Here is a 27,101-nt window from a genome sequence, read left to right as displayed (position 1 = left end):
AATATAAAATTGTTATAAATTAGAGTGCTATGTCTACCTACAGAGTCCCACAATATTAATATATACACTGTAAATCTGAAAATTATCATAGACCACATTATAAATGGAATTAATGTCACTTACAAGATGTATTATTTTTCAGGGGAATGACACGCTGGGGGGAATTTGATGATCTTTATCATATTAGTGAACTGGAAAGAACCCAGATTCCAGTGTCTGAAGCAAAGAATTCTCAGGAAGGTCAGTGTCAAACTGATATTAATGAGGAGAATTAAGACATGAATCATAAATGTTTCTTGGAAATTAAACATTTTACACACTGCTACGTAATAAACTCTTACTTTACATATTTTTTTAAAAGTCTCTTAGGAGCATGATAACTTAAGTTGCTATAGTTCTGGCATGATGTTTAAAAACCTTACTTTGCTATATAAAAATATGATGACTTCAGGGGGCTGGCTCAGTTGGTTAAGAGCTTGCTCAAGAGTGCAAGCTCTGAGCAACAGGGTCGCCAGTTTGATTCCCATATGGGCTCTAGCTGAACCCCAGCTTAAAAAAAAAAATGATGATTTCTAAAAATGACACCAAGTCACTTACATTTATTAGATTAGGGGGAGCTAATGGTTTGAATAAAGTTTGTGTCTATTAAAATTGTTCAATATTTTCCTCAAGGATAAGTATCATTTATTATACTCAGTAGTTTTTTAGTTAGGCCATGACCCTCAGACTAAACTACACATTTTTAGAAGTTGAACATTTTAGTTAGTCAATATTTACATAATCCTGCTTCTCAGAAAGAAGCAGACATACTGTGTCACTATTTATATGAGTATTTGCTGGAGTTGTTTCAAGTGTTTATTTTAAAAAGAGAGAAATCTACTTGAACATCAAATGAGTTTATATCAAACTTGGCGAACCAATGGAAAATGCCAGTAGTCATAATAATAGTGATGATGTGATCAAAATAATATTAATAGCTGTCATTTACTGAGACTCTACTATTAGACTTGATATCTATTTTCCATGGATTTTGTTTTTCATATAATATATAGATATCCAAGGAGGAGCTGATGACTGAGGCTAGGGACAGGAGGAGTGATATTACCAAGGTGGTCTCAGACAAGGGTGCCTATTGCCATTGCCATCATGAATCTACCAACAATTTCCAATGTTTAGCTACTTATTTTTCAACCCATTCTCAATTCAGCTTCCTCTGCTGTCACTATAACAACTTAGATTCTCTAACAAACATGATGTTCCTTTTAGGAATCCCTTTTCTTTGTCTTAATGTTCTCTTAACATCTTTTATATAAAGATGCTTCCAATTAGCCCCTTGAAAATACTCATCTAAACCCAGGGAAATCCCAACACCTTGACACCAAAAATACCATAAAAATCTATTTGGATTTAAGGACCAGTACTAAAGAAAGATGAAATATCTCATGCCTATTTAATGATACTCTAATTACAATAGAAAATTATTTAGAATCCCCAGGTAAAATGGAACACAAATGCCACCAGAGGGCCCTATTATTACATAAGAATAGTGCTATTTACTCACTGTTTAAAAGCATTAGAGTCCATTGCTTAGCTATATATTTACTTGTTAAATACACATACAAATCCTCCCAGGATGCAAACAGGTGGGCGGCTCAATGATATAGGTTTATCACCTTTATTCTTCCCAGATTATTTATCTTATCACAGCAGCACTCTGAAGCCTCATGGAGATGAAGAGCCAGAATCTCCCTTGCTCTATAGAACCATGAGTGAAGCAACCCTAGTGAGAAAAAAGATGAAGCCTCTAATGATGGACAGAAAAGACAGACGGAACCATAGGGCCTCTATTAATGGACACTTTTATAACCATGAAGTGAGTTACAGTTCCACTGCTGTCATTGAAAAGTGTTGTCTATTACGCTAACAATATCGTTTGATTCAACCTACAATTAAAAATAGTAATAATTACAATAGTAGTAGTATATCTAATATTTATTGGGTACTCTCAATGTGTTAGGTATCAAACTATCTGTTTTAAATGGATTTTTGATGAATTATCTCATTAGTCACTAAAACAATGTGATGAAGTAGGTACCATTATATTCTCTACTTTACATATGAGTAAACAGAGGTTCACAGAGGTTAAGCAATTTGTGTTAGGTCACACTGCTTTTAAGGAGTAACTTCCAACTTGACTTCAGAACCCAAATTCTTAGCCACAGTGATGGGTGAACGCTACCCAAGTGGCAGGCCCTGTACCAAGTACTGGAAATATAAAAATGATTTAGTAGACGACTCTGCCAGCAATAAGCAATGAGCTCAGGACATGAGCAAAGAAAACAACGCACTGATAGATGGCATGAGAATCATGTAAGTGCTACAAGAGAGATTGGTTGTACATTTGAACATTAACATTTAAATAAAAGGAAAAAGTCAGCCACAGTTCTATTTATTCCAATAAATCAAATTTCTCATTTTGCCATGTTCCCTTCCAGTTCTTATACATACAGAGGGTGCCAAAGAAAAGTATACACATTTTAAGAAAGGAAAACTGTATTAAAATTGTAATACTCAATATATACCAATAACAAAAGCTGAATACAAGTCACGTTTGACTTCTGCAATTACAAGAGGTGCTCAAAGTGGTTACCATCAGTGTCCAGACACTTCCGATTACGGTGAACTACTGCTTGAGCAACGTTGACCAAAGTGTCCACTTATATACATTTTTTTGGCACCCCCAGTATATGTAAATGTAAGTATAGTTTTTTATATCAGTACAGTTGTAGTTTAGATATAACTTGCATTTTTATTCTTCACTTAATATGTGTTAAATGTACTTGTGCCTTTCCATAGTATTTTTAAGACATTTCACTTTTCTGAAGGTAGAAAATACATTATTTTTTTAAAACAAATATTTTTCATGTCATGTACTTTAGCAATCATTCATCCATTCATTGAATAAATATTTTTAAAAGTACTTACTCGGTGCCAGGCACCATTCTAGCCCTTTAATACAAAATATGAACTCATTTATCTTAAGGTTTTCCCTGTAGGGCTTTTTTTTTTACCTTCGTCCTTCCTTTTCCACCCTTGTGAGGATATCAATATTGTGTCTTTGGTGACTGGTAGGGACAAACCTCCCTTCTAAATTCTTTGTTCAAATTAAACATTTTTCTGCATCAAGAATTATCCTCCTGGCCATGAAGTAACATTGACAGTCCCCCGCCCACAGATGTGCAACTACCAATTTTCCTGGTTTCTTCTTCTCAGAATTGTTGTGTGTGGTCATCTTGTGGAGTGATTTGTGTTAAGGTAGGCTGTGAAAGCCACATTGCTCCAAATGAGTGGCTTCCAGATGGGATCCCCTGTGCTAAGAAAGAAATTGGCACTAAGTTGGCAGCATAGCAGAGTGGTTAAATGGTTCAATGCTTTGGTGATACAGCTTGATGACCTGATTTCAAATTCTTGCAGAGCAAAGTTAAAAATTTACTCAATTTCTTAGCTTTAGTTCCTTCATCCTTCCTACTTTACAAAGTTATTGATGGGATTGAATGAAATAAAGTGAGTTAAGCACAGTGGCTGACACAAAAGAAGAACTCAATTTACATTAGCTTTATTATTGTTTGAAAAAGATCAAGCTTTGGCTGTAGATATTTCATACAAATGTCACTCACTGCAATTTAATAACTAGCAAAAAAGAAAAGCAAAGAAAACCCCAGACCCAAAGCACTCTATCAATAGGTATGCAATAATGAACATATAGAAACTTAAATTGGTATAGTTTTTAAATGTGTTTTTATATCATGAAATTTCTTGCCAATGCCAATATTGTTAGGCTATGGATAATACCCATATTACAGGCTTAGATTGTTATATTTGTAGAAAAATTATGAATATGACTTGACCTGTGGCATATTTCTATCCATGCATTAAGAAACAGGGTTCTATTATGTGTTCTGGCTAACAAAACAGATATTAAGAATTTTGTTTTAAAATAATATTCTAAAAAACATGATTCCAAATTCATCGTGTGTTGGCACACAAGAAGGCCTCTTGAGATCATCTAGTCCTACTCTGTCATAAGTGAAATTACTGATGCTACTTCAGGTCTTAATATCAAGTTTAAGTTGACAAAGTTGGAGTTAGTAGACACTAGAATCTAGGTCTCCTGAATCCTAATCTAGTGCTATTGCCAAACTCCATGAAGATATCAAACCACATGCTTAACATACCCTCACCTTAGTGCAGGAGGCACATAAGCTTCTGCAGGGTGCCATAGAGCTCATAAGCACTGCTTTTAAGTGTCGCAGTGACTTATTCATCCATGCCTTACAATGTCCACCAACACCGAATTTTCTCATACTAAACAAAAGCTTATTCCAAATATCTTCAATGTCTTTTCTGAAAACTTATTTTCATATCCAGATTTTTACTTACATAAATGCTATGTATATGTTTATATCTATATATAGACAGATATAGATATATACACATATATATATATATATTTTTTAATGTTTATTTACTGATCTCCCAATATAGAGCTTATCTATCTAACATTCCATTAAGCCACCCCAAAACCCACTCATCTCCATGTTTTCTGAACCCACCCCATTTCTACAGTCTTGGAACACCTGGAGATCACACATATAAATGAAATATATGGGAATAAAGCTTTACTTGATGTCCTTTTTTATTTTAAAATACACATTTTGTGCCATTATTCTTACATTCCGCTACCTAATGAGTGAGAATGTTTTTCCTTTTTCATGCTTACATGGAGTCATATTTCCTCTGAGTGTTATAAATTATACATATACCATCAATTACCTACCTTGTGAGTCTCCACTCACTATTTTTTAAACTTTGAATGTATATCATTTGTATCATAGGAAAAAATTAATTGTGTCTACTTATGGTTGTTATAGGATTAAATTAGTATTTATAAAGGGTTTAGAATAGATACTGGCATATACTTAGGACTATGCTAAATTAATAATTATTTGAGAATTCTATGTCATTCTTTGGAATAATACCATTATCTTCAGGAATTACATATTTTGCATAACAACCATTAATTTACTTAAATATTTATTTACCTAAATATATAGATCATCCCTTGCCTAAGCATACACACATCTCAATCCTAGGATTAGATATGTAACCAGGAAACATGTACAAGTTAGGGAAATCCTAGCTGAACAAATATTATTGGCCAGCATTTTCCAAAGTATAGCCAAGGTCTATTAGCTATTAATAGGTATATTTAAAAGAATATTGTTTATTTTATAATAGAAATAATGATCAAATTAAGAGTGAATAATCCATGGTTATATGTTTGTTATGATGTTTTTTTTATGGTATAATATATAACTAACCCCCAAGAGGGATGTCTCAGACTTATCTGACCATGGAAACCTTTTACCAAGTATTATCTGGAAGGCAGACTCTTGATTAGAGCAACTGTGGGAAATATTGTTCTAGAGTTTCAATCAATAGCACTTTTACTCCAACTGTCAGGCTGAATCACATGAAATTGCCAACATTGGACTGTTTTGACCAACCAAAAGAGGAGTTATTTCATATGGTTCAAACTAAAAACAATTTAGAATAATTATTTTCAAGCAGAAGGAAGATGTGGCATGTGAGTTTGAAAAAGCCTGTTCACCTTCCGTTTTATTTACAATAGTTAACTTATTTTGAAATCTTAAGTTATACTGAAAAATGGTGTGATTATCTAGTGAAAACATTTTGAATATCCTCAAATAATGTTTTATCTAACTTACTCTAGAAACAATATAAGGCTGCTTAAAAGGAATACATAATATTCAACAACATCAAAGAAAGCATATACAAGAAAACAAGTTTTTTAAACTGGAACTCTGGGTTTGTTTGTTGTTGTTTTTTTGCCCAAAGAAGGCCAATTTCAAGATATTGGCTGTTATTAGTTTGATGTAATTTTAAGGATTTATAAGACAGTTGTTTTTTTCAGACATCAATTTTCACTCCAGCCTTTGGATCAGAAACTAAGGTCAGAATAAACAGTAACATGAAAACTGAAGAAGTAATAAAGCAACTTCTCCAAAAATTTAAGGTAATCTTTATCACTGAACTGAGCTGTGAATATCTTGTATAGAATTTAACTGTAGACACATAAATGCTCTCTTCCAAAAAAGTCTTATGAATGTGTAAATCTGAATTAAATGTTCAGTTCTAAAGAATTCCTTTCTATGTATGACACCTTTTATTAATTGTGCCCTGAGAAATTACATTCTTCCCAGGGAGTAGAGGTTTTATGCCTGAAAGTGAGGAAATGAATACATAATTTGGACATGGTTGGCTTAGGAAACATCATATGAGAACAAAGAATTCATGTCTGTTCATTTTTTTCCACTGACAGATTGAAAACAGTGCCCAGGATTTTGCACTTTACATTATTTTTGCAACGGGAGGTAAGCAAGCTTGATCACTCTTTTGACATGATTCTAGTGTGTTGTAGCTTTCTGCCCATAGGGAAGGCAGAAGAGCAGTTTCCCTCATTCTGTGGAAGACAGGGAGAGAAGGAAGGAGTAAGTGAGGGGAGGGTGTTTTAGAAGGACCAAAGAATAATGGATCCTAGGAAAGTTTACAATACGATAGTTTGCTTTCTGGCCAAACGTTCAATTATCTGAATGGTGATCAGAACCCTCAAGAATCCATGAAGGTTTCCAGGAATTCTTAAGCATTGTTGATTTCTGTACTCCCTTCCTTTTGGCTTTCCCTTCTCACTCTCAATCTTACTAGAGTCATCCTTGCATACCGTTTTTCTCTGATCTTGTTATTATTATCTCTTTTTTAGTAGAGTGCCTGATAAATGTTTGCGAGTGTTATCTCTTCCTCAGTAGAGAAACATTCAGAAGTTAGTGGTAGGGGTGAAAGGTTACAATCAGGGCATTAGGAAGGCACTATAAGCAGGGAGTGAAAGAAAACCTAAAGTGATACTAAAATTTTTTAAAACCTCAAAATTGAAAAAATTTAAATGTTAAATTGTAGAAATATCCCAGATTACAATTTAAGTGTCAGAATGTTTAAGTCAGAAATAAATAGAAGAAAATAATACACTTTGATGCCAGAATAACTATAAGAACATGAAAGCAGAATCTACAAACATTATACAAAATTAAAGTCTTTATAATTTAAAAGTTTATAAGAAATATATGTAAATATTTGAAAATTCTAAGGATTTATATATATTCATACTCTCATTTACAAAAAAATTGAAAGGTATAAAATAAAAGATAGAAGCATTGAACTGTATAAAATGTAAAAGATATAAACAGTGTATTATGAAGAATATCAGAAAAAAATTAGTACCTGCAATATCAAAGAGTTATTGCAAAATGATAACAAAATGACAACCAATTCAATAAAAATAGAAAGAAGTATGATAATGGAATTCAAAGAATAAAAAATTAAAATGACCAATAAATATTTTTAGGAAAACTCTTAAACTCAAGGAAATATAAGAATTCAAAAAAAAAAAACGCAGTAGTCAAAGAAATGCAAGTTCAACCCCAAATGTAATATTATCTTGTACTTATCATATTGGCAAAATGTTTTTAAGTGGTTCTACATATCATTGATGTAGATAAAGGTAAAGGGTACTTTCATGCAATTTTGGTGAAAATATGACTGTCTTTGCTTTTTCAGAACTCATTCTAGCAGTATTTATTAGAATTTACAGTATGCATATCCTTTATTCTAGAATCCCACTGGTGAGAACTTATTTCACAAAAATAGAAGGGCTAGTACCTAAAGATTTATGTGCAAGGCTGTTTATAATGACAAAGAGATAAAAACAAATTTACCAGCTATAGAGGAATGATTGAATAAATGATTATTATTCAGACATTTAATAGAATGAGTTAGATTTATACCAGCTGAATAGAAGAAATTCTATAATATATATTAAGTGAAAAATGCAAGTTGCCTAAAAATGTATATCTATAACCCATTTTTGTAAAGGAATTATACATCCCTATTTAAATATGTGGTATGTATGATCATATGATCAGGTAGAAAGGTATATAAATACCAAGCCATTAATAACAATAACCTAGTTAGGGTGTTAGGGAGATAGATGCAGGAAAGAGGATGGGAAGGCAGAAGAACACAGAAGCAAAGCAATACACTAAATCATGGTTTTAAAAAAATATGTCTACAATAAAAATAGAGTATGATATTACCATCTTTATGTATTGTGTGTTTGTGTGCACAAAGAGATACACAAAGAGATGGCCACTCAATGGGTAAGGCTGATTGTCTCAGAGTTATAGGATCCTAGGTGATTTTTACTTTTTTCCTCATACTTTTGTCCATAGATTTAATTACAATGGCATGTGTGTGTGTGTGTGTGTGTGTGTGTTTTAAGTTTATTGAGGAATATTTTTGAATAATTTTATATATATTGTACATATGTAATTATGATGTTTTATATATATATATATAATAGTATATAATTAAAATGTATGACATGATTACTTAATACATATATTCATTGTGGAATGATTACCAAGATTAAGATAATAAACACACTCATCACTTCACATAGTTAACTTATTTTCTTGTGGTAAGAATGCTTAAGATTTACTCTCAGTAACTTTCAAGTGCACAATACCATATTATAAACTACAGTCACCATGCTTTAAGTTAAATCCTCAGAACTTATTTTTCTAATAACTGAAAATTTGAACTCTTTGACTTAGATCATCCCATCCCCCCCATAGCATGTGTTATTTTTTATAATCACAAAAAGTCTATCTTCACTTGAAAAGTGCAGTACTTTAAAATTGTATCTGTGAAAATCATGTTTTCTTTTATATTTTGATAAATTTTCACACATAAAATCAAGAACTGAAGATAATCACAACTAGGACCTTTTAGGGACCAGGAACAGAGAAAAGAATGTGGTATATAGTGCCTCTCTGGGTAGTAATGTGGAAAATGAAGATAAGTGCATTTTAAGAACTTATATCCTCTAAGCCCATGATCTCTAACAGTGTTTCTCAAATTGTAGTGTACTTCAGAATTACCTGGAGTGTTCATTTAAAACACAAATTCCCAAGCCTTCCCAGTTCTGGGGACAGTCTAGGAATATGCATTTCTAATAATTATCTGTGACTATGAAACAAAATAATGAAGCAAAAAGCCTTGCTCTATAATATCAAGACTGGAATAAACTGAAGATGCAAAAATAAGCTAACATAAAATGTAGAGGTCAAAAGAGGATTCTTGTGGGGTAATGAAAGGAGCTAAATTACTGGGATTCCCTATTGCTTCAGAAATGATAGAGGAATAGGAGAGGAGATCCAAGATGGCGGAGTAGATAAACATTGTGCCTGCTTCCTTCCATGAACACATTAAAATTACAACTAAATTTTAGAACAATGAATCTGTAACATCATATGAAGTCTGGCTGAACAGAAGTTTTATAACTAAGGATATAAAAAGAAGCCACGGCGAGACGGGGGGTGGGGGTGGGGGGAGGAGCAGAGATGTGAACCGGCTGGCCCCAAACCTCCCTGGGCAATTGAGAACCGGGAGAGATATCTTGGCCATGGAGGTTACCCCCAAAAGGAGCGAGGGACCCTGACTGCATACCAGTCTCCCCAGGCCGGAGTACTGGTGCCGGAAAAAGGAGCCCCCACAACACCTGGCTGTGAAAACCAGTGAGGATTCCAACCATCCGGGTGGGAGGAAGGCTACAGGAAACACAGGCATCCTCTTAAATGGCCCACGCATAGACTCGCTGGCTAGCAGGCACTCACCTTGGGTTCCAGCGGAGGCACAGCAACCTGGGGGTGTCAGAGACATACGCCAGGCCAGCTGAGGTATGTGGCTTCATAACAAGGTCTGGAGGAAAGTCGGCATTTTCCCTGTGTGGGTATCTTTCTCCTGTGCAGCCGGCAGGCAGACGCCATCTTTCCTGTGTTGAGCCCGCCCCCACAGGCCAAATCTGAATCTGATTGGCTCAGTGAGCTTCACTGCTCCACCCTGCTGACTCACTGGGACCCCGCCCCACCCAACTCACCCAACACCAAAGGCACTTTCTCCAAGAGCAACCAGCCCCACCCACATTTCACTCTTTCTTGGAAAACTATCAAAGCCTGTGGGCCCCAGGTGGGCAGCAACTGGCCTTGGTGTGCTCTGAGACTTTTGCTGAGTAACTTCAGGCTCAGCACTGGCACCAAACCAGAATCTACATTAACATGTTGAACACACTCTTCCCACTCTACTGACTCCCTGAGACCCTGCCTCACCAAACTTGCATACTGCACAAGGCTTTATCAGTGGCTAAACCTTAAGGGAGCCATCAGGTGGCAGCAGGCCTCAGAGTATCCTGGCATTTTGCGGAGCTACCCCTGGCCCAGTACTGGTGGCAAACATCCTCAGTTCACAGAGTGGGCTCTCCCATGTGCCTCCAGATTAGCAGGCAGCAAAAAACTGTGGATCACTTTGTAGCTCCTACCAATCCCTGGCCAGTCACAGGCAGTGAGTGACTCAGAGCCCCTCACAAGAAGCCCCAGAGCCAATATACATGGAGGTTGGCTTCAGGCTACAGCAAAGCACAGCCCAATTATCCTGACAAACATCGCACTCAAACGATGATCTCAACAGAGACCACAGCCTGCTGGGCTGAATTCCACTCAGTGGGCTAAGCTCCCAGAACAACTGCCTATAAGCTGTGGTCGTGGCCAAACCCCACAGCCAATCAGCCTGCAGGTCCATCCCACCCACTGACATGGAGTGGCAATCAAAGCTCAACTATAACAGGAGGGCACACACAACCTTCACAAGGGATGCTCCTGAAACACTCAGAGCAGGTGACCAGGGAGACTGTGCCACTGGGCCCCACAGGACACCTACTACATAGGGCCACCCAGCCAAGACTAGGAGACATAGCAGATCTACCTAATACAAAGAAACAAATAGAGAGGCAGCGAAAATGAGGAAACAAAGAAATACATCCTAAATGAAAGAACAAGAGAAAACTCTAGAAAAAGAACTGAATGAAATAGAGACAAGCAACCTATTAAATGCAGAGTTCAAAACAATGGTTATAAGGATGCTCAAGGAACTTAGTGAGAATGTCAACAAAGAGATAGCAAGCATTAAAAAAGACATAGAAACCATAGAAAAGAACTGGGCAGAGTGAAGAATACAATAACTGAATGAAGAATGCACTAGAAGGAATCAGCAGCAGACTAGATGAAGCAGAGGACAAAATAAGCCTTAGATTTAGAAGACAAGGTAGCAGAAAACACCTAATCAGAATAGCAAAAAGAAAATAGAATTTTTTTTTAAAAGTGAGAATAGTTTAAGAGTCCTCTGGGACAACATCAAGTGTAACAACATTCGCATCATAGGGGTACCGGAGAAGAAGAGAAAAAGCAAGAGATTGAAAACCTATTTGAAGAAATAATGACTGAAAACCTTCTTAACATGGCAAAAGAAATAGATATACAAGCCCAGGAAGCGCAGAGAGTGCCAAACAAGATGAACCCAAATAGGGCCACAAGAAGACACATCATAAATAAAATGGCAAAGGTTAAAGACAACGAAAGAAGCCTAAAAGCAACAAGAGAAAGGCAACTAGTAACTTATAAGGGCACTTCCATAAGATTGTCAGCTGATTTCTCAACAGAAACTTTGCAGGCCAGAAAGGATTGGCACAAAACATTCAAAGTGATGAAAACCAAGGACCTACAACCAAGAGTACTCTACCCAGCAAGGCTATCATTGAAAATTGACAAAGAGATTCCCAGACAAAAAAAAAGCTAAAGGAATTCATCCCCACCAAACCAGTATTACAAGCAATGGTAGAGGGACTTTTTTTAAGATTGAAAAAAAAAATCAAAAATATGAATAATAAAATGGCAATAACTATATGTCTATCAACAATGACTTCCAATGTAAGTGGGTTAAATGCCCCAATCAAAAGTCATAGGGTGAATGGATAAGAAACCAAAACCCTTACATCTGCTGCCTACAAGAGACTCACTTCAAATTGAAAGACACACACAGTCTGAAAGTTAAAGGATAGAAAAAGATATTTCATGAAAATGGAATCAAACAAACAAAAAAGCTGGGGAAGCAATACTTATACCCCCAAAAATAGACTTTAAAACAAAGGCTGTAACAAGAACCAAAAAAGGACCCAGTAATCCCACTTCTGGGTATTTATCAGAAGAAACCCAAAGCGCTACATATGCATCCATTTGTTCATTGCAGCATTATTTACAATGGCCGAGATGTGGAAGCAGCCTGGGTGTCTGTTGATGGAAGAATAGATAAAAAGGAGGTAGTACATATATACAATGGACTATTGCTCAACCATGGAAGGGAATGGGTCCCTGCCATCTGTGACAGCATGGATGGACATGGAGGGTATTGTGCTGAGTGGAGTATGTTAGACGGAGAAAGACAGATGCAAATTTGTTTTAACTATACATGGAATCTAAAGGACAAAATAAACAAACAAAACAGAAACAAACTCATGGATACAGAGAATATTTTGATGGTTGCCAAATGGGAGGGATTGGGTGAAAAAGGGGAAGGGATTAAGAAGTACAAATTGGTTGTTACAAAGTAGACATGGGGATGTAGGGTATAGCATAAGGAATACAGTCAATAATATTGTAATAACTATCTATGGTGTCAGATGGGTACTAGATATATTGGGGTGATAGGAGCGGTGTTAAGGTGCAGGGTGAAAAAAGTGAAGGGAGTAAGAAGTACAAATTGGTAGTTACAAAATAGTCATGGGGATGTAAAGCAAAGCATAGAGAATATAGTAAATAATATGGTAATAAACATGTATAGTGCCAGGTGGGTACTAGAATAGTCAGAGGATAACTTCTTAAATTATATAAATGTCTAACCATTATGCTGTACACTTGAAATTAATATATAATAGTATTGAATGTCAACTGTGATTTAAAATTTTAATAAGAGGGGAAGGTAAAGGTGAATAAGAGGTTCAAATTTCCAGGTATAAAACATAAACCATGGGACATAATGTACAGCATAGGGAATACAGTCAATAATAATTTGATAGTGTGGTATGGTGTCAGATGGTTGCTGGACTTATCATGGTGATCATTTCTTTAGGTATATAAATGTTGAATAACTATGGTGTACATCTGAAGCTAATATAATGTGTGTTAGCTATATTTTAGTAAAAATCTTTTAAAAATGGAAAGAAATCTACTTTTAGCTCATTTAAAGGTTTTAATTTTAACTTGATTCTTTTGAGTTGAGTGCTCCTATTGTATGTTCTTCTTTCAAAACAAGCTAAAGAAAGAAAATGAATGGATAAATTATCTTTCTTCTTTTTATTTAGTATGAACTCCTGATGTAGTTTGTTCTTGGTTTCATTTGCAGAGCAGAAACGGCTAAAGAAGACAGACATTCCACTACTGCATAGGCTCCTACAGGGACCATCCAAAAAGAATGCTCGCATTTTCCTCATGGATAAAGATACAGAAGAAATTAGCAGTGATGTATGGATACCATCACCCTGAATCTGTCTTTGCTTACCCCTGACTCAGACCTTCTTAAATAAATGTTCTGCTTTCTTCTGTTTTTTTTTTTTTCAGGTGGCTCAGTACATTAACTTTCATTTTTCTCTCCTGGAATCCATCCTTCAAAGATTAAATGAGGAAGAGAAAAGAGAGATTCAAAGAATAATAACAAAGTAAGTCAAGAGCAAGCACACTGGGTGCTCGCTCCTTTAATAAGTGCAATGCACAAAATGTGTCCAATTTTTAATACTCCTTTTCTCCTTTTCATTTTCAGGTTCAGTACAGAAAAGGCTATTATACTGAAGTGTCTTCAAAGTAAACAAGTAGTAAAAACAGAGACGACCGTTTAATAGTATAGGGCACTATTGCTAAAATGCTTCAACAAAATTAGAGGTGTTACTAACTTGATGAATGCATACATTCTATACTGCATTCATACAAATACATATGAACTTTAATCTGTAGAAAATTGAATGTTGTAAAAGCTTGTCTCTGAAGTGATGAGGTAAACTAGGGTTCACAGTTGGACTGAAATGAGCTTGAATTTAGTTTCAGTAACTAAAATAAACTTGGATACTGTGTATTCCAAATAGGTTTTGTAGTGAAACACTCAATGAACATATTATGCAGTTAAAACTTCTTTTAGCTTGAATTGTCAAGAGAACTGGAATATCATCAAACAACTCTCAAAAATGATACAGAACTAAAAGCTGCCAACTCTTGAAATAAAGCAGAAGCATATTCTCACCCTCCGAGGAACCTGATGGTGAGAGTGTTTTACAGCTCCTTGAAAACTCTAACATTTTCATAACATCTAGGGCTGTCTTTCTATGGGTAGGTGACTTTTGGCTATCTGTAACCTCAGAGCTATCTGTCCTTTGGGAAGGAAAAGATTTTGGACGCTGTTAAGAAATCCAAATTTTCTCAACTTGAGCCTTTCGTTTTGCTCTGTTCTACTGATGACTTTCAAAACTATGCTTAAGCTTTTGTCTTTTAGGTAAGGTGAACTATTTTACTTTATTTTTCCAAACAAATATGCCACAGTGACTTACTATATTTAATGTGCTAAGCCAAGACTTACCCCTCAATAGCCATTGTTGCTGAATGAATACAAAGGAGAATGCAAAGCTATAGTAGCTGAAGCTAGATAGGGAATCCAGAGGGCTGAATTTTTTCTCCAAGACATCTCATTCCATAAAGTAATTCTCAAGGTACTTACAAGTCTGCTAAAGCAATTTGAAAAAAAATTAAAAAAGAAGCACTCAAAGTGCCACAAGTACCATCTATTATTTTATTTATGAACTCTATATCAAAATGGAGTTGTATACTGCTTTCTTCCATCCTCTAAACTACTTCCATTTGCATTTCTCATAATCATTGTATTAAATTGTTGGATTACATTACATGCACTACATGGGATAATGTTGTATGTACAAAGCCCAGTTGGAAGATTAACTATCAAAATATGAAACCTTTTTTAAAAAAAGATATTACCCTTAGTGTCACCAAAATCTAAACTGGATGAAAGGCAAAGTGTGCTGTGACCTTTTCAGTCCTAGGAAATATCTTTTATTGAGTAAAACAGAGGATTGACTTGTTATCCTTTCATCTATAAGTTAATAAGAAAACACTCTCATCTTGCTAAAATAAGACATGCAATAGTTAAAATTCAGTAAATTTATAAAAGATTTATTTTTAATTTATTTTTTTATTGTTAGTTTCTGGTGTACAGAACAATACAATAGTTACCCTTTTTTCACCCTCACCAGGTAACAGATTTAAAGTAGCAGCAAGCACCTGCCATAAACATGACAAAAGATTCCTGTTTAATATATTGAAAGTCTACAAAATACATCAGAAAAATACTGAGTGTTGAATGGGGGGTGGAGGAGAAGGCAAATGGCATGCAAAGTAAAAACAAAGAAGAAGAAATGCAAATGGCTACTATGTGAAAAAAGTGATATCTTAACAGTGATCAACTGTATTAGTCTGTGTCCAATCAAGAGACAAAAACTATACAGTAATTTAAACAGGGGTGTTTAGTATAAAGAAGTATTAAGTATTTAGATAAGAGAGTAACTACTCGTAAAAGGTGGGAAAAGGACTTTAAATGGTAGACTAAGGCTGATAGAGACTGCTCCAAAAAAAAGGAAAAGTTTGGAATGAGGGGTTCAGAATTCACTAGAGAAGGTGTGGCTGCAGCCCACTGGATAGAGAAGTTCACTGGTTGCCCAGGCCAGAGCAGGGCCGCAGTCATAGGTCAAGAAGGAACAATCCTCTAGGGTATGGACCAACCTGGGCAGGTGGGCAGGTGTGCTGAGAGACTTGGGCTTCAATGCAGGTGCAAGGCTCAGATTATATAGGTGTATGTCTAGAGGTCCCCAGAAAACAGTTTGGGGGAACAGGCAAGCCAAGGCTGAAGGGTAAGCACAAAGATAGAATCAGGAGTACTGCTGCAGGCGCTGCTAGGACTGGGAGCTGGCGAGGCCTCCTTTGAAGGAACCTAGTACAACTTTGTGTATGACTTGGGCTGTGGCATCTTCAAGGCTTCATGGGACATAGGTTGGGCATGTGGCTCACTAGATGGCCAGTCCCACAGGGCCCTCTCTGAGAGCACGCACCTAGATGAGGAGAAGATACAGAGAACAATGATGTAAGCTAGGGTATAGGCCTGCACTGGGGCTCCAGGCTGTGCCACTACAAGCCAAATCAAAAGCTGGAAAAGGGGTTGGGGAAATAAAGGCTAAAGAAAGCTGCACCCTACAAACAAATAGCACAGGAGAAACCATGGTGGGCAGAGCAGTGGAGAAAAATGTCACCTTCCCAAGAGGCAGACCAGCCAGCCCTTAGGAATCAGGAAAGACCAACTTCCTCCTACAATGTTTCTCTAGTTCCCTCTGCTGACAAAGCATGACATGCAAGCTACAAAGAAAACATATTTAAAGGGCCCATATCCATTTCACAGAGCATACAGCAAAGAATGAATTTGGGATGGAAGGGCAATGAAAAAACTGGCATGTCAACAAAACACAGAGTAAAGAAAAGTGAAATATCCTTTTGGTCTTTAATTTAGTAAAGATTAAGAAATGATAATGTTATTCAACAAATTACAATGAGATGGGCTTTCAAACTACTGATAGATATACAAATATATATATAATTTCTCTTGAAAACAACTGAGCAGTACATCCTATAATTCTACTTTTAGGATCTTATATTGAAATAATCAGACATAAAAGACATTATGCAAAGATACTTACTATATTCCAACTTATTGTGATAAAAGGAAGTAAATTGCCTACATTGTAAAAAATAGAAAGATTAAAGGAAAGAAGCATTTATCCATACAATGTTATGCAGACATTAGAATTGTTTCCAAATAAATTTTAATTATAGTGATAAATTCTCCTTATGTATCTAAATAAGAATATACACACAAATATTCCCAAATATTTACTATCCATAAAAATATGTGTTCATATGTGTATGAACACTAATATTTATAAATACAACTCACAAACTAGAAACAATATGTTAAATGTGGTTATGTCTGGATTGTAGAATTATGGGTGGTTCACCTTTTTTCCTATGTTTATTAAATATTCTCTAATGAATATGGGTTACTTTTTAAAATCAGGAAATAGAAAAGTTATGATTAAAAAGTTACGAACAAAAAGTAGCAAGTCATGGAAATACAGAGTCCTACTAGATGCAAAAAAGTTCAATTAAATTATTTAAATGAGACATTAGCATCACTTCTGTGGTAGTTTTAAAATTATCCATAAAGTCTTTTTTTTTTTTAAGATTTTTTTGGGGAATCTTGGGAGGGGAACAGCGCTGGGGAATCGGGGAAAGGGGAACAGACAAGTTACTGTCCTTTTGTTCTTCAGTCTAGTTGTGGAGACTGTTCCTTCACTGGCCCATGTTGGTATCATCATTGCGCTCTTCCCGGGTGAGGCAGATTGGTCACCGGCCTCTGGACGGCCGCTCACGGCGCCTCTTGGCAGCTCACACCGGCTGCTGGTTGCTCACCCTGGCTGCTGGCCACTCACGGTAGCTTATAGCAGCCCCACTGCAGCAGGGGCTACAGCCTATGCCGTCGCCGGCAACTCATGGCAGCCCAGCTCCAGGTGGAGCTGTTGTTCACTATCTTAGCTGTAGAGGGCAGTTTCACTGGCCCTCATGTGAGATCCGAACCGGGGCACTGCTGCTCAGAGCCAGCGTTCCAAGCCAGCTCTTAACCAATGCGCCACTCAGCCGGCCCCATAAAGTCTTTCATAGTCCTTCTTTCAAGACGTATAGCCTAATTTTCCTTATCTTGCAAGTGGATTGGACTTAGTGACTAAATTCTAATGAATAGAGGAAAGCAGAACAGGACAGTGTGTAATTTTAAAGACTCGGTCATAAAAGTCACTGAGGAGTCCTCCTTGCTCACTGTCACAGATCTCTGACCCTGGGAGAAGCCAACTGCCATGTCCAGAGCAGCCCTGGGGAAAGGTCTAGATGATCAGAATGGAAGAGACCTTTTGCCAAAAGCCAGTAAGGAATTGAAGCATTCTATCCACAGCTATTTGAGTGGGCCATGGTCTAGCTAGCCCTAGTCAAGCCTTCGGATAACTATAGCCCTATCTAATAACTTGACTACAACCTCGTTAGAGACCCTGAGCCAGAAAACAGCCAAACCACTCCAGATTCCTTGTCCTCAGAAACTATGTAAGATAAAAAAATGTGTGTTGTAGTACCCTGCTAAATTCTAGGATTATTTCCTTCACAATAGATAACTAATACAATTTCTGAGACAAAAACCTGTTCACTTCAGAGTCATCTTTGCATAATAGAAGACTATGAACTTCTGTCACAAAACCACTTTCCTTGTTTTAGATGGTCCAAATATTTCACCACCAGTTACATGGTAGTTCAAATTCAGTTCCAAATAATGTTGTATTTATTAATGGTAGAAGACCTGTCACATTCATCTTTGTATACTTTGCTGTTACTAGTTGTTGTGTCTTGTGTACAGGATGTGCTCTATAAATATCAGTTGAATAAAGAACTGAATGAATTAGTGAATAAAAGAAGGAGTGAATGAAGTATCTCAAACATTTTTGTAAAATACCCTGTACAAATGCCTCCTTTTTCACAAATCTGATCTAGCAACTGAAGAAATATGTACAGAATCTTTTCTACATAGTTTTCCCTAATGTGATGGTATATTATATTATCTCTTGGCTGTATGAAATATTCAATTAGACAGTGTTACTATGAAATTTTATTTAGGGCTGTTCAGATTGGTTTCAGGAACAGAAGGTGAAAGAAGTCCATTTGCAAGGCAGTTGATGACGTAGAAAAGATGGCAGGTGTAACTATGTACTGTGTTGGCATACCTACACGTGAACAAAACAAAGGAATATGATGCAATTCGACAGGACAGAACTCTTCAGCGGCATCCATTTGTCTTCTAAATTAATAATGATAGCTAACACCAAATAAACTGAGCCTTTTGAAATTGTTGATATTTGATCTAAACAGCAGCAGTTTCTTCTTATAGCACTTACCATTTGCCAACCACTATTTTAAGCACTTTACATATATCAACTCATTTAATGTTCATTATAGTACCATGAGGAAATTACTCTTTCAATCCAGTTTTGTAGATGATGAACGTAAGCCATGAAGAGGGTAGGAGATTTGCTAAAGTCTTTAGGAGAAGAGGTAGGTAGGATTTGAACCTGTGCCTCCAGAGTCCACACTTTTAACCATCATAATCTATGGCCTCACCCTAAACTACACTCCCTTAATCTGGCATTCTTATGTGTCCTCATTTTTAAAATGGGAATAATAGTATGTACCTCGTGGGATGGTTGTAGACGTTATAAGCATAATACATATAATAATACAATATGATAATAATACATGGCTGGCACTTTGCACAGACATGTATGATAAATATTAGCTGTTAGAATTAAACTATAATATGTCCCTACCCATTATTGTAGGCCTATCATCCACTAAATTTTATGCCCACAACTACTTAACTCTTGTCTTAAACTAGCCAAACTAGCTCACTTACCATTCCGTGAAACACCTCACACTCTACCACATCTCTCTCTGTTGAAACCATGCCCACTGTCTAGTCCTTGACCAGGGTCACTTCTTCCATGATCTTTCCTGGTCTTTGTGACACTTTGTGATCTCAATCTCCTGTGTACCACATTATCAGCTGGCTCTGCTTATGACACTGGAAATTTGAAATTTGTCCTTTATTATAATCCCTTATGTGTTTATATCTTGTATGAATTCATGAATGATCTGGTTTTAATCATATTCATGTTACTCCCTGCAGCACCTAGCACAGTGTATTGAATGCAATATGTATTTAATATCTGATTATTGGATTTAACTTGCTAATGTATAGGAACATGTTGAAATCACTGGAGTGAGGAATGCTATTTACAATGAAGTAAAGAGCACTATAATGATAATTAATTTTTTTCTCTAATCAAAATAATTCACTTACTTAGGAAGCAGTAAACTATTACTGATTATTTTTTATGACCCCCAACACACCTGGAAAAGTAAAAATAAGTCCAAATAATAAGTTCTTTATGTCATTTATGCCAGGATTTCCAGGGAAAAGACTACTATTAGAAATCATCAGTGAGGGTGGCTGGATGGCTCAGTGGTTAGAGCATGCACTCTTAACAACAAGGTTGCCAGTTCAACTCCTGCATGGGATGGTGGGCTGTGCCCACCCGCAACTAAGATTGAACACAGCACCTTGAGCTGAGCAGCCGTGAGCTGCCAACAGGCAGCCGGATGGTGACTGGACTTGGGAGCTGAGCTAGCTGTTCCCTCCACAACTAAGATTGAAGGACAACAACTTGGCTGTTCCCCTTCTCCAATTCCCCAATAAAAAAAATCATCAGTGAAAGCTCAAATTAATAGAAATATGTTAGGAACCCTTGGTTCTAATGTCAGTATCACATACACAGGGTAAAGATGAAAGGCAAAACAGTTATGAAGATAACTTTATTACAAAGCACATTTCATTGAATTCATCAATAATCACTTTTAAGAAATATAAACAGAAACTCCAGTTGCACTTGGGGTCTTTTTCTTTCTGAAAATTCAACAGCCAATTCCCAGTAGATGTGGCAGCCCATTACATCTATCCGAGGCTTCACAAAGGCCCCTTGATTTCATATTTCTGTTGCTGCTTCTAGGAAGCAGAACGCTTAGGAGGGAAGGGAGAATGAAAGTGGGTTGTATGAAGGTAACAATAAGTAGATTTCTCTGCTGAGTAGGGAAGGAAAGATTTAGTGTAGACTGCTGAGTGTTCTTGAGTAACATTGTGAGTAGCTGAAAAATTATTTTGTTGATTCTTATTTCATTTTGCATATTAGACATGAGAAATAAAATGCAGATCTCAGCAAAGATCCTATGTTGACGTTTTCTGGAATAATTTACTTCCCAAGAGAGACTGGCACTTTTCAATCAGTTTCAACTCCTAATGAAAAAAACAAATAAGCACATCTGTAAGGGAGAGAGGGAAAACACACAAACAAAAACACCTACACAGCTATGATCCCCAAATAAAATATCTTTAAGACTTCTCTGTTGTATGCCTGAGTTGGGTTCTAATGTGCCTGCTTCTCAAGGTCTTAGAATTTCTCACAGGACCAGCCCGTTAGCTTAAGGATTTAATTCACTGCAATGCCTGTCTAACTTTTAGGACCCCAGACTTGGAATAAATAAAAATTTGCTCCCTCGTCACAAAAGTATGGGACTGTTTTGCTGCAGGGTAAAAAAAGAAAAAAACAGAATTGATGCTAAAAAAAAGAAAAGAAAGAAAGAAACACTACCACTAATGTAAGAGATATTGATGAACTTCTGAGGAAAAAAAATGAAAGCCATTGGTATGATAGTAACCAATATATCAAAGTGCAGAAATAGGATCTCAAAATAGTAACATGAATAGATGTATCAGTAGTAAAAAACCAGAAAGTCATTGATTTCTGAGCTTCTTTTGTTCTTGTGTACTTTGTAGCCTGTTTTTTAAGATTTCTGCTTTTCAAAAACTTCCTAAAGATTCCTGAAGGTACCACTATCCTTTCAATAAACTAATTTTTACTTAGGTTAGCCAGAATTGGATCCTATTATTTACAACTGAAGAGCCCCACCTGACATACCAGCAAAAATATTGAGCAAATATTTAGATAAAATAATATTTATAAATACAAGGACCCAGAAAGTTTATATTCCATGTGACCATTCTGAAAAAATACATACATACATACATATGATGCAGCCCAACAAAACTTAATCCAAGAAAAAAAAGGGGGGGGATTTTAGAAATAATTAAATTTACCTAGGATTATACTGAAAAAGAACCCCAGGTGGACAACCATGAATCGGTCCTAGAAATTAATAGATTCAAAGTGAAAGATTAAGTCAGAGGGCTTTTTGAAACATAGCTTTAAGATAGAATACTCTATTACAAAAACTGTATGATGAAGAAGCTGAAATATTTTAGTGGTGTGATTAAAGTAGGCACTTTATTTGCGAACATGGAAAAAGAAAGACAATTAGAAATTCAAAAAATAAGGATATACTAGGAAATCATAATCCAAACATACAAAACTAAATAAATGTGGCATGATTTTCTACAGTTGATAGTAGGTAAGAAAAGATATCTCATTTAATCTTGACACCTTTTAGGGGATACAGGATAAGTCATCAACCAATTGGTCAATTCATTCATGGTACTGTTGTAAATAATTTTCCAAGTAAAAGGGCATGCTATGTTCCAATACAACCTTATTGACAATAATAGGAAGTGGAATCAATTTAGCTTGAGGGTTGTGGTTTGCCTACCCTTGACTAGACTACAGATATATGACTTTTAATATAACATACATATACAGTTTTGCTGAATAGGTAGAAAAGAGTCAGCAAAAGTAATTAAGGCATTTATGAAAATTGCTACCTGTGAAATCATTTTCCTGGGTCATTGCTAAATTTATCCACTGTTCTAACCAGCCCCAGCTTGTTTTGATTATAAAGGCTGCTTTATTTTTTTTTTTTAACTACACACTTGCATTCCTCTACTCAGATACTATTATCCACTGTATCCAAGTTTCTGCTCCTCAAGTCATGTCCCTGGGAGAGCAGTCCATCCCAAGTCCCCTGCATGAATGTACATGAATATTCTATGCCACCATGATATTCTTTGAAATTTAAGTCACACAACTTTATTGTCTCATGAAAAATAACTTACTTTGTTAACTATATGCCATTAGATTACAGAAAACAATCTTCTGGTAGTCAGTTTGGTGTGTATGCACAGAAAGACACTCTTTTCTGCCCGTTGCTCTTTCTTCTTTCTGTTCTCCAACCTCTATTCTAATGATCTGGCTACTGAGAAAATGAAATCCTTCGGTTCCCCAGTTAAGCCCCAAATTATATTTGGTGACTCTTACTGATTGTGCCCTCAGAAATTTCTTGTACAAAACTACAGTTTGATCAGACGGGCGTTTAAGCTGTTATTTCTTATAAATTTTTCTGTATTACCAAGGACACCATTTCTCTACAATTACCAAAGTCTTCAATCTATCCTTCTTTTCCCCACCCCCAATTACAAACACGCCTAGTCCATCTGGTGCCATGACTTTTGTATTCATCTCTATTTATGTCTAACACTCCTAGTTTCCTCAAATAAACGTAACTATTAACATATCCTAAAGCCAAATATAATCAATTACACCATCCATCTAGACTGTGATTTTCTCCTAATCCACTCATGATTGGAATGGAGAATTTTTTTTTTAACTTTAATAAGCCCTAACAATGCAAAGAAAATAGACAAGGGAACAGGGGTACCTCTTCTTGGAAACACATTTCACTTTTTTCTGCTTGGCAGCACTTCCTCACCAGGCGAGTGAAATCCACAATAAATGATTGGAACTGCATCTCTGTTGCATATGGTTTCTGCTTCACAAGGTTGCTGAGAAGCCTGAATCAGAAATGCATAGCAAAAATACAAGCACTTCCTGAATTCTAGAAGGCCAGATTACAAACCAGCCTTACTTATGTAAGGATGCAAACTGCCCATGTCTTCTTATCACTCCCACTTCTAAGTTTAAAGGCCCTCAAAATGACCCGATGGCTTCATAGTTCTCACAATGTTTATCTCCAGCTTCATGTTTTATTCAACATACTTTTCTTCAAGCAAATGTCTTCAATGTAAGTATTATATCAAATTTAATTGTCTTTATGTAATTATTACTAGGGTAAACATTTTTTATTTCTGTTTTCATTGCATGGAATGTTAAATAGGTTATACAGCAAATTAGATAGTTTTTCCTATAAGGTTTGTTATAAACAACATTTATAGACAACCAGCTTCCAAATAAATATCACAACTATACACATCTGGAAGTTGAGGGCCCTTAACACGGTATTAATGATAAAACCAGTAAACTGATTTGAAACTTCAATGGCTTGACAATCATCTCAGATTTCTCCCACAAAATGAATTTTCCTAACAACTATTATAAACAAATGTTTCAACCATTCTGAATATTTAAAATTGTAAAATTGTAACCAGTTTCTATCTATTTAATAAAATAGTATTATAAGCCTTCCAATGTTATCTTTCCCTTTATTTACTGTTTTAGACCAAAAGAAGTTTAATCACAAAGGAAGCAAGGCATGCAGAGTAGAAGAAATGTACATTAATTGGTATTTTACTGCTTACCTAAACGTCCATGGCACCCCAAAATGATTACAATAGTAACATCAAAGATCACTGATCTCAGATCACCATAACAAATATAATAATAACAAAAAAGTTTGAAATATTGTGAGAGTTACCAAAATGTGACAGAGAGATACAAAGTGAGCAAATGCTGTTGGAAAAAAATGGCACCAATAGACTTGCTTGATGCAGGGTTGCACAAACCTTCAATCTATAGAAAAAGAAATATCTGCAAAGCACAATAAAATGAAATATGCCTGGACAAACCCACAGCTAACATCATACTCAATGGTGAAAACCTAAAAGCATTTTCCTTAAGATCAGGAACAAGACAAGAATGTCCATTTCCACCCTTTTATTCAATATAGTACTAGAAGTCCTAGCCACAGCTGTCAGACAAGAAAAAGAAATAAAACGCATCCAAATTGGAAAGGAAGAAGTAAAACTGTCATTATTTGCAGATGACATGACACTATTTATAAAGAACCCCAAAGATTTCACCAAAAAACTTTTAAAACTGATAAATAAATTCAGCAAAGTAGCAGATGCAAAATTGGGGAAGGAAATTTTTGAGGAAATAGTGACAGAAAAATTTTCAAATTTTATGATAAATATTAATCCTCCAAGTATCAAGCTCAAGGGATATCAAGTAAAATAACCAAAAGAAACCCATACCTAGATATATTATAGTCAAAGTACTGAAAACAAATTATTAAAAGAAAACCTTAAAAACAGCCTTAGAAAAAAAGATACATTGTTTTCAGAGGAGCATTAATACATAGTTACATTAATTTATCATAAAATCAATGCAAGGTACAAGACAATAGAAAGGCCATATAAAGTACTAAAATAAAAACAAGTCTGTCATCCTAGACAATGCCTTCAAAAAGGAAGGCAAAGTGTCAGAAATGATAACTCTGAAGGTAAATATTTCTTATTGTATTTATTGTTTTTTATTGTTTCTTAATTTTTAAAAGATAATTGTCTGAAATAAAAACAAAGTATAATGGAATTTATTGTATATGTAGAAACAGACAACAGTATTACCAAAAGTGGGAATGTGAAAGAAAAAAATATAATAAAAAAACAAACACAAGATATGCTTGTACTTGTGAGACTCATCCTGAGACAAGAAGTCAGGCTCACGGACTTCCATTCAGTAGGAAAGGCTTGGTCAGTGGAAGACAGGAGAAATTCTGTGGTTCCCCAGCTGGGCCTCCACTAGACTCCTTTCTGAGTCATTTGAGATTAGAATAACTCTTTGAAAAAGTGTTGTAAAAGTACTTCATTAAAACCCTGCAAACCATTAAGGCACAAGCTGTGCTGCCATGGCACCTGCTAAAAGCATATGATCCTGGGGGTCAGTGGAGGGTATCATTGCCTTCTTACAACAAAACATAAAGCAGCTTTGTCACATCAAGGGACCAGTCTTCAGCTGCACTGGAGACAGTGATACCCAGAAGGTATGACTGTTCCCAGTGGCACCGAAGCCATGCCAGGAGAGCATGCCTGGAGAATTCCTGGGGGGTAGGAGAGGTAAAGGGAGTTTCATAAGCTCTTCCTTGAGGATTCTGGGGATAATTGCTGGAACTGAAATTTTGTATAAGCAGGTAGTAGCAAGAGTGTGCAAAACTTGCATTATTAAATATTAATGGACTGATGGACAGTGGAAGTGTGCACTAATATATTCCTTATTTAGTACATATATTTATAATAGGTATCTCTGTCATGTTGGAATAAATATATTACAATTTTCTTCTCTCTTCTGTATTTCCTTAATATCCTGCAATGATTATAAATTACTTTAATAATAAAATAAATCAATATTTTAAAAGAAATAGAATAGTGCAAGTATTATTTTTTCTACCCAATGTACATATTCAATCTTCTAATCATACCTAAACTTGATTCTACTTGAAAGAAAACACTATACTTGTGTCTCTGTATAACTCAAGTCTGTATGGTTAGATATATAGTCAAATCAGTGTATGCTATCTTTGAAAAATAATTATCAGTTTTTAACAAATTAATTTTGAAAGTGAGAAATATGGGCTATTGCTCATTGGAATTTGGTGGATTTTTGTCTCAGAATATATTTTCCTACAGAAATAATATTGCTCATATGCCAAAATTCACTGACCCACCCATAATAGCCTTGGATAGCATAAGCCCCAGGTTACAGAAACTAACCATCATTGGTACCTACACAGTGAGATTATCCTATTCCCAAACACTCTTTTGGAGCATCTATAGTTTGGGTTAAGGGATTCAGCGCCACAAGGGGCCAAAGCTGGTGTAGGAAGAAGACAGAGTTTGCTGCTAATTCATGCAAAATCTGGAATTCTCTTTTCATCTAATGTCATGAAAAGGGCACAAACTGAAATCAAACTTACTTTGGTTAAGTTAGGTCCTCCACTCGTTTGTGTGATGGTGGGTGAGATACTTAACCTTTCTGACCCTCAGCTAAAGGCAATAATAACAATGAATTATGATAATAATAATAATAGCACAACTTGCTTCCATTTCAAATTATTAATTGCTTCCCAACCATGGTCTCCCTTCTTCCTGACTCCCACAATAAATGGCACCTTATCATAACTTCTCTTCTATTTATTCATTTATTAATTCAGCAAATAACTGATGAGCATCTTTCAATTTCCCTGAGGATCTGAGTTGTAGATTCAACAATTACAGGGAAACCTAATGGGGGAAGTAGGAAGGTTCCCTTATATACACTCTGCTTCTCTTTTCTCACCTACATGCTGTGAGATTCCAAATGC

General features: G+C 35.8%; 2 protein-coding genes across 11 annotated transcripts in view; one reads left to right on the top strand and one right to left on the bottom strand.

The window, feature by feature from the left end:
- RASSF6 (Ras association domain family member 6) overlaps positions 1–17,346 on the top strand; it is a 54,372-nt gene extending 37,026 nt beyond the window's left edge. For all 3 annotated transcript variants that reach the window (XM_019665303.1, XM_019665306.1, XM_019665304.1), the window contains exons 5-11: positions 143–240; positions 1,689–1,873; positions 5,996–6,097; positions 6,404–6,455; positions 13,426–13,544; positions 13,641–13,738; positions 13,840–17,346. In XM_019665303.1, coding sequence (XP_019520848.1) covers positions 143–240; positions 1,689–1,873; positions 5,996–6,097; positions 6,404–6,455; positions 13,426–13,544; positions 13,641–13,738; positions 13,840–13,915 — 730 coding nt within the window. In that variant the 3' untranslated portion in view covers positions 13,916–17,346. The remainder of the gene's footprint in view (positions 1–142; positions 241–1,688; positions 1,874–5,995; positions 6,098–6,403; positions 6,456–13,425; positions 13,545–13,640; positions 13,739–13,839) is intronic.
- A 3,232-nt stretch (positions 17,347–20,578) lies between these two features.
- Positions 20,579–27,101, bottom strand: part of LOC109394833 (alpha-fetoprotein-like) — a 36,076-nt gene continuing 29,553 nt past the window's right edge. For 6 of the 8 annotated variants that reach the window (XM_019665341.1, XM_019665335.1, XM_019665338.1 and 3 more), the window contains 2 exons: positions 23,445–23,577; positions 20,579–21,072 (listed from right to left, as the gene is read on the bottom strand). In XM_019665341.1, coding sequence (XP_019520886.1) covers positions 23,464–23,577 — 114 coding nt within the window. In that variant the 3' untranslated portion in view covers positions 20,579–21,072; positions 23,445–23,463. Of the gene's footprint in view, positions 21,073–21,933; positions 23,578–27,101 lie in introns of all 8 variants that reach the window. The other 2 variants (XR_002126518.1, XR_002126517.1) reach the window with 1 other exon arrangement.

Source organism: Hipposideros armiger, unplaced genomic scaffold, assembly GCF_001890085.2.
Source record: "Hipposideros armiger isolate ML-2016 unplaced genomic scaffold, ASM189008v1 scaffold_439, whole genome shotgun sequence".
Classification (NCBI taxonomy): Eukaryota; Metazoa; Chordata; class Mammalia; order Chiroptera; family Hipposideridae; genus Hipposideros; species Hipposideros armiger.
This window is presented reverse-complemented; position numbering and strand designations above follow the sequence as displayed.